The sequence below is a fragment of the Mycosarcoma maydis genome, chromosome 23 (assembly GCF_000328475.2).
Source record: "Mycosarcoma maydis chromosome 23, whole genome shotgun sequence".
Classification (NCBI taxonomy): domain Eukaryota; kingdom Fungi; phylum Basidiomycota; class Ustilaginomycetes; order Ustilaginales; genus Mycosarcoma; species Mycosarcoma maydis.
The window spans coordinates 25,601-33,810 of NC_026500.1; the positions used below are offsets into that span (position 1 = coordinate 25,601).

General features: G+C 55.4%; 3 protein-coding genes across 3 annotated transcripts; 1 reads left to right on the forward strand and 2 right to left on the reverse strand.

Annotated features, from left to right (window-relative positions):
• Window positions 1–93: 93 nt before the first annotated feature.
• Window positions 94–1,434, reverse strand: UMAG_06362 (uncharacterized protein; the record flags this gene model as incomplete). The annotated part of the gene is made up of 1 exon (XM_011394354.1): window positions 94–1,434. The coding sequence occupies one exon, from the start codon at window positions 1,432–1,434 to the stop codon at window positions 94–96; it is 1,341 nt and encodes a 446-aa protein (XP_011392656.1).
• A 1,446-nt stretch (window positions 1,435–2,880) lies between these two features.
• UMAG_06363 (serine/threonine protein kinase ATG1) lies at window positions 2,881–5,853 on the forward strand (the record flags this gene model as incomplete). The annotated part of the gene is made up of 1 exon (XM_011394355.1): window positions 2,881–5,853. One exon carries the CDS (start codon window positions 2,881–2,883, stop codon window positions 5,851–5,853), a length of 2,973 nt encoding a protein of 990 aa, XP_011392657.1.
• Window positions 5,854–6,083: 230 nt separating this feature from the next.
• Window positions 6,084–7,867, reverse strand: UMAG_12337 (uncharacterized protein; the record flags this gene model as incomplete). The annotated part of the gene is made up of 4 exons (XM_011394458.1): window positions 6,084–6,242; window positions 6,331–6,542; window positions 6,653–7,549; window positions 7,657–7,867. 4 exons carry the CDS (start codon window positions 7,865–7,867, stop codon window positions 6,084–6,086), a joined length of 1,479 nt encoding a protein of 492 aa, XP_011392760.1.
• Between the last annotated feature and the right edge of the window lie 343 nt (window positions 7,868–8,210).

An 8,210-nucleotide genomic window follows, 5' to 3' on the forward strand; every position in this document is an offset into this window, starting at 1 on the left:
CGTGCTTGTGGAGATGCAGCGAAAGATGTGATTAGAAGAAGGAAAGGAGAGAAAGTCATGTGATGGGTATGAATTGCAAAGATCCTGAAATGATTAGATACGGAAAACGAGAGCCACGCCCTCGTCGCCTGCTCCGACGAGCTTCCAGCCCCTTGCATTGGCCGCATTGGTGTAAGCGCCAATTCCGCCAGTCTCAGCACCTTGAGTGAAGCCATCGTCCTTTCCTACTGCCAGTGCCAAAACGCCATCGGTGAAACCTTGCTGAGTGGCGACACAGCCGCCGGTCCTGGCGTCCCATGTCTTGATGGTGTGGTCCGCCGAAGATGTTGAAAAGAGAGAGGTGCCAGGATGCAAGGCGATACCAGTGATGGCGGCATCATGAACAACTTCGCAGCGCATCTTGGCCAATGAAAGGTCCCAAACGATGGCTTTGCCTTCTGTGGAGGCGGTGATGACGTGGCCGATGCGGTTGCCACCACCGACGTCGACAAATTGAATACCTTCGATCGACTCCCCTTTGGCGTGTCCGGTCAGGGAAGCAACCACAGAGGCAGCACCTCCATTGTCGAGCGCACCGATGTTGATGACACGAACATCACCAGCAGCGCCTCCGATCACGACCACCTTGGCGTCTGGAGAGACGGCCAGCTGGGTGAGACCGCCGTCGAGGTGAGTCTGCACTTTGGAGACCACCTCGGCAGTTTTTGGATCCCAGATGATCAAAGTGCCATCCTCGGAGCCAGTAATGAGCCTCTTGCCATCAGGAGTGAAGCTGCCGCACGAAACAGCATCGCTGTGGCCGGAGAAGACTTTCATGACGTTACCGCTTGGCAACTGCCACATCCAAACAGTCGAGTCAGCGCCACCTGCGACCAAAACACTTCCTTTAGGATGCCAATCGATCCATACGACCTCATCGGGGCCTTCGAGATTGGTGAGGAACTCCCAGGTTCGAAAGTCTTGCCCTCTCTTGCGCCAGATGCGAACTTTGCCATCCATGCCACCAGTGGCAGCAAGGTCACCGGCAGCATTGAAGAGGGCCGAGGTGACGCTGTCGTTGTGACCGCCAAGCCGTGCCACTTCAGAGCCATCTTGTGTGTTCCAAATCCATCCACCATCGTCCTCACCACCGCTGAGCGCCAATGGAGGATTGGGGAAAGACGGGTGAAGCGAAACAGAGAAGACCGATTTGCGATGCGAGTAAAAGGCGGCTATCGAGTTGTCGATGAACTCCTCCTGGTCAGCGCTGGCGCCTTGGTGTTGATCGTCTTGATCATCTTCGTCGCTGTCACCATCCATGGGGATATCGCCCTCAGCGTCGTGCTCGGCTACAACCTCTTGGATGTCGTCGTTGGCAAGATCAGATCCGTAGTCTTGATCTTCGTGAGCCTCGACAGCCGGGTCAGGGTTCTGGTACGGTTGTGACGAGCTCATGATGACGTCGCTAATGCAATCTTGTTTTGCGCTACTGTTTGTGGTGGTGAGCAGGAAAGCGTCTGTGGCCTGTTGACTTGGCTCAGCACTAAATGACGATCGGGATCGCAGGCTATGCTGGCTTGGCAGGAGCAACAGCCACCAGCTCGGCGTTAAGAAGACTCCACACAGACGTCGCAACTTTTGTTTCGGTTGTGCAAGAATCACGAATCACGAATCACGAAATTTTTTTATGGCATCGTAGCCGGGATCTAAGCGTGAAGCAGTCACGAGTTAGTGATTCACGATTCACGATTTCAGTGTCAACGGTGGGTTCATGGTTTTGTTCGAGGTTCGTGATTCGTGGTTGAAACGCAATGTTAGTTTGCTCTTCTAACAGCCAAAATCCGTACGCACGGTGCCCGTGACCCGACGCCCGAAAAGGGAAACAAGGAATTTCGGTAAGTTAAGCAAGATCATCAGCAGGACCCTGAATCGCATCGAGCAGAGCCTGTGAGGTTTGTGATCTGGCGTGTTTTAGAGCCAACTTATCGTGCGCGCGCAGCGCGTGTGAGTGCAGCCAGCCGGTGAGTCAGTGACCAGGTTCTCGAGCCGCAGCCACGAGTCATGAGTGTGATGGGAGTGGAGGAGGGCTTGTGTTGCTCAGCGATAAGCCAGTGTCTCTACACGGCGAGATTTTGGTTCGTCACCCTTGCTGCGCGCTCGTGCATGTTTGCACTGTGCAGTACAGTACTGTACTGTATGCAGCTGACTATTGGTGATTCCGTGCTTCAAGATTGTGACTGTGTGCCAAGTGTCCCAGCGGCTGAGCGTTCAACTCATCTCTCCATCTCGAACCATCGACATCATCATCTTGCTTGCTCTCACCTGCCATCACCACATATCTCAACCCTACTGTTATCGACCGTTCCGTCTCTCACCATCTCAACCAGACTCTAGTGTATTCAGAGCACAACCTCTTACTTGAACCAATTGCGGCTCGATCAACACGTCTGCCATCAGTGACGCTATCCTCCGCATCGGACGAGTCTCGCTTCTCATCCCCCGAATCGAATCTCCGAATCAGCTGTACACAGCTCTCTTCGCACGGAACCACAAACGAACGTCCTAGTCTCACATCCAGATTGGCCTCTAGCACGCCAGTCGTGCTTCCTCTCGCCTCGAGGTGATCACATCAACAAGCTCGCACTTTCCATTCGCCCCAACCCGGTGCTTGTGCTTCAATTAGTCCCCTCTTCTCCGTACCGCCCCAACCCGTCAGCTTGGGTATCGCTCGCTGCGAGCATCACCTGTCAGGCTTCTATCTGATTGGCGTGTCGAGCTTGCCGTCCTTACACCTTGAGGCTTAAGCAGACTTCGAGCAGCCCTACGCAGTCGACAAACCCCAGCCTGTTTCCGAGGAGCCTTGGCCGAGCTATCAAGACCGCATACCTCACGCCAGACCCCATGTCCAAAAGCTCGACAGGTCGAGATGAACGTATCGGCGACTTTGTCATCGAGAATGAGATCGGTAAAGGATCCTTTGCCGTCGTCCACAAGGGCTACCGCCTTCAGCCCCGCGAGCCTGTGGCCATCAAAATTGTGATCCGCAAGAAGCTCACGCCTAAGCTGCTCGACAATCTCGAAGGCGAGATTGCCATTCTCAAGGCTATCCACCATCCCAACATTGTTGAACTCAAAGAATGTCTCAAGACCGAGCACCAGATCTACCTCGTCATGGCCTTTTGCGCTTCCGGCGATCTCGCGCAATATATCAAGAAGCGCTTTGACATCTACGAACGCGCTGGCATGGCAGAGCCCGACTCGTTGACCAAAGGGTTTAAGCCTACCTATCCGCATCCCGTCGATGGCGGCCTCAACGAGACCATCGTCCGCTCCATCCTGACGCAGCTAGCTGCAGCGCTCGAGTTCATGCGCGCACGCGACATTGTTCATCGCGACATCAAACCACAGAATCTCTTGCTGCAACCTCCGGACGCTGCCTTCCTTGCGCTCGGCAACCCTCGCGAAATTCCTCAGATGAAGGTGGCCGACTTTGGCTTTGCTCGTCATCTGAGTGTCAACACTCTCGCAGAGACCCTTTGCGGCTCTCCGCTCTACATGGCCCCCGAGATCCTCCGCTTCGAAAAGTACGATGCCAAAGCAGATTTATGGTCCGTCGGCGCTGTGCTCTTTGAGATGACGGTGGGAAAACCGCCATTCAGGGCCGCGAACCACGTCGAATTGCTCAAGCGCATCGAGAGAGGCGAGGACAAGATCAAGTTTCCCGACGAAAGGTCTGCAGGCTCCCTCGCCAGAGAAGCCGCGCGCCGACAAGAGCTTGGTGAGGCACCGCTGCCACCACCGCATCCGGTCTCAGAAGATGTCAAGATTCTCATTCGTCAGCTACTCCGACAACGGCCTGTTAGCCGAATGAGCTTCGATGATTTCTTTGCCAGCCCCGTCATCAGTGATTTCAAGGCTTTCATTCGTCCGCGCGCACAGCCAGAAGCCGTTGAAAGGTACGAAGATCTACAGAGGAGCGAACGAAGTGTCATCATCCCCTCTTCGGGCATCAAGCATGTCTCTGTGTCGTCCATCGAAGCGTCGACTCAGCAACCAGGTGTACAACCACCTGTCAGCACGGCAACATCTCCACCAGCACTAGAATCTCGTAGCACACAGGAAGCAAGCCCAAAAGCCATCACGGGTGAGACAATTGCTCCCAACAAAACACCACGCGAAGACGCCAGGCCACCTAGGACTTTACCGCGAGCCTTCTCGGCGAAGTATGTCACCGGTGAACCACCACAGCCAGAGGACCTCGAAAAGCGAGTCCCGCCAACTATGACGCGAACACCGAGTTCACCTGGGATTCCGGAGGGTTCTTTGCTTTCTGGCGAACGAGATGAAGCACCGCAGGCGACCACAGAACATTTCGGAAGCTCGAAAGGGGGTGAGGATAGCTTCCTCGGTAAAGAATACGTCCTGATCGAGAAACAATCTGTCGAGGTCAATGCCTTGGCAGATGAACTGGCAGCATCGCCTCAGAGTAGGCTGGGGCTGGCCTCGCGTAGACCATCGCGCCTGTCGCGCCTCAGTTCCGGTCCACTTCCCAGCGCACCTGGAGCTTCGCCACCCACAGCACCACCCACAATTCTCAGCTCCAAGCCGATTCGTATTGCCAACAATACCAACACAGCTTCAACAGGAGCGTTTGCGCTGCCTCCAGGTTCAAGGCCATCGTCGTTTCCACGTCGCGCTAGCCTCTCGTCTTCAGGCTCACCATCCACCCGCCAAGGTGGCCAAGTGATCACAAACATGGATGCCGTCGCTAGCACGCAAAGCAATCGCCGAGACGGCAACGCGTCCTCGTTCCCGAAGGACGAAGTCAGCGTGCTTGGACAAAGACTAGCAGGCTTTGGTTTGTCCGGAAGTGGCGTTGGCGGTGGCCCCTCCAGCGCTCTCGCCAAAGCGATCAGCATGGCTTCGTTGCGCCTGTTTGGCGTGCCTTCCGGTGTGTCATTGAGGGACGCTGCAGCACTTGTGCGTACGAGGGCACAGAGGCGCGGTATTGCGAGAGCTACCGATTCGTTGGACGAAGCCGAGATGACTCTGCTCAGCACGCTCGAGGATTTGGGCCAAAAGGCATTTGTGCTTTCGGAATTCGCCGACTCGAAGCTGGCTCACTTTTTCCCAGACGGCCCACACCAGCTCTCGCAAGAGCTTGACTCTTCGACGGCGACAAGCGGCATTTCGCCAAGTCGAAACAGTGTGCAGGGTTCAGCACGGCGTGTGGGATCCATCTCTTCGTCGTCATCATCAGCTGTGGATCCCGTAGCTGCGGAAGCTGCTTCTGCAGAAGCGCTGATGCTGTACGTGCGCAGTCTCGCCTTTTTGCAACGCGCCATCACACTCACAAAGAGGCACGTTGAATCACGCTCGCGGCCCGGGGTACCTGCCGTCACGAGTGCAGAGCTCAACGACGTTGTCCAATGGCTGCGAGCACGTTTCAACGAAGTGTACGACAAGGCGGACTTTGCGCGTTCACGCTGCAGTGAGCTTCCCGAGTCTGCACAGCAAGTGGACAAACTCATTTTTGACAAGGCTGTTGAAGTGGCCAGAGCAGCTGCCACCGACGAGCTAGAGAACAACCGAGAAGGCAGCGGGTGGGATCCGTCGCACTGTCTGTTGGCGTACGAGACGGCAAATTCGATGCTCTCTTCGTTGCTGGATCCAGGCGAGGACGCAATGAGCCTGAGTGAAGGCAGCATCCTGATGATTGACGGGTACGTCAAGAGCATCAATAAGCGTCTCTGGACGTTGCAGGAGCAGTTTGGAGGAGGCGTCGGGGCCGTTGGAGCTGCCGGTGCGAGTCCAGTCGGCGTTGACGCCGAGGCTCGGCCGGGTGTTAGCCGCAGCCGAACCGAGTCTCCCTAGCGGAGTGGTTTGGTCTGAAAGGGATGGCCTAATGGAAATAATCCGCGATAGGTACACTTAGATTGACCGTATTGCACTATGATATCATTTTGTTGACGCATTCGCACGCAGCGCACCTACTCAATGTTTCGCTTTGATCGATCGATGATCAGGCTCACTGGTCCGAACAGGAATGATGAATTGGCAAGAAAAACCTGAGGCTTGGTCAGAGACGTGCGTATATCTGAGACTCATGGTAGCTGATCGGTCTGCTGGTCTACTTGGTACAGTCGACGCATCTCGGCGCCGATCTCGACGCGACGTTTGCCCTCGATAAACTCCATTGCTTCCTTGTAGGTCTGCGGTAGCACTTGGCGGTCGGTCTGGCCCAGATCGAAGCTGAAGTGGAACTGTAGGTGCAAACAGGGGAAGTTGGCATAAGTAGCTGGCTAAAAGTGCCGATGAGGTAGCATGTGAGATGACAACTGAAGCACTTACCGTGTTGCTACGTTTGCGTTCGCCTGTTTCCAGATCGACGACCTCTGCCAGGACAGTGACGCTGGCGAGGGTGTGACCTTGCGGATGGTGTTCCGGTTCGGATGTGTAGGTGATTTGAGACGAAAGCTGAAGCATGGCCCCGATGGGCACGGGTGCGTGGAAGGAGAGTGCATCGAGCGAGAGGAATTGAACGTGTCGGTTGACAAAGGAAGCTGTACGTGGGGGATCGGTCAAGGAATGAGAGTCAGAGTCAGCGTCGGGTGGATGTAGACCAAAGCGTGCGGATATGCTCGGAAAAGATTATGACACGGCGGAAGCTTACCACAAACCATCCAGGCGAGCTCGTAGGCGGATCGCATAAGGAAGCCACCAAAGATCTTTTGGTGGACATTGCGCTGTTGAGGATGCATGTGCATGGTGGTGCTCAAACTGGTGTTGTAGACTGGCACGAGAGTGGGGCCGTCGGGAAATTGAACGGACTCGGACTTGATGGCAGGGCCGTGCAGCTCTTCGTTGGCAAACATGCCAGCATGAAGGCCACGGATGTATTGGCTGTGGAGCAAGAAAGCCTCTTCCTTGCTGGGTGGCACCTTTTCGAGCGAAGAGGCGGCTTCGGTACGTTTGCGCTTCTTGTGACTCTCGCCCATCGCAAATAGGGCTTTTTCGGCGTCGGACTCGAGGATGAGCGGTGCGATGCGCTGACTTGACAGTGTGATTGCGTTTCTAGCGGCCATGGTGAAGCGACCGGTAAGACAGACCTTGTTGGGACGCATGGGCTCGGTGAGCTGTTCGATGCTGACAAAGACCTCCATGCTACTGGAGCCGACGTAGATAACGTGACCACTGAGACGGTAGTTGGCGTCGGCGGTGAGCGGGGCGAGGAGATCCAGTCGATCTACGGAAGCGGTGACAATGTAGATGGGGGCTGATACCTCACCGGGACGACCGCCAAGAGCGTGCTGGTACGAGATGCCTCCGGCGAGACTGTCGAGATCTTCGAGCACTTTGCCAAGACGGATCAGGCCCGAGGTGGCGATGTACTTCTCGAGAAGTTCGGGATCCTCGGTGAAGGGCAGGTAGAGTTCGACATAGCTCTCTTGCATACGTTTTGGCTTGAGCATGGCTTCTGGTAGCTCTGATGACGCGGGACCGGCTGATGCCTCGGTGTGTTGTTGTGATTGCATTTCCTTCATCCAGCTCCTGCGTGGAGCGAGTCGAGCTGTGAGTGCAATGCATCCAGGGTTTCAGGTACGAAGAGCCAGCTGCAAGTGTCAGTTATGGAAGCCATATGGAAATCGAGCTCAACATCCAAGGTCGACTGCTTACTGGGCATGCTAAGTTTGAGCTTTTGCGGATGCGTTCCTCTGACCTCGGCCATAAGTTTATGAATCTCGCGTACCGCATTCGTTTCTTGTAGCGGTGATGCCTGATGTGTAAGCTGCCTCTGTAATTGGTGGCATCGGCTCAAGCGATGAGTTCCAGTGGGCCCGCCGAAACGACAGAACGCACGAAGCAACGACGAGGAGGAAGTCGACATCATGCTGCTAAGACCAATCCTAACGAGTCGCAGCGTGGGAGCGTCTGTTGTTATGACCGTTCACGTCTGTACGGCTTTTCCGATACGATATGGCCAGCGTGGGTAAGAGCGTGATATATAGGACGAAAGACGATATGGGGAGGAGAGCGACCATCTCGTGTCTTTACCTAAAGTCAAGTCCGGCACAGCCGAACCATTTGGATTCAGGGTCTCTCGACGGACCTTTCCGAGAGTCACAGCTGTTCCACGGTCCACCGTCCACCGTCCGCGGCATTCAAAATTCGGTGTGAGATCGTGATGGTACACAATCCAAGACTCGACCCACGTCCCGTGTCCCGTGTCC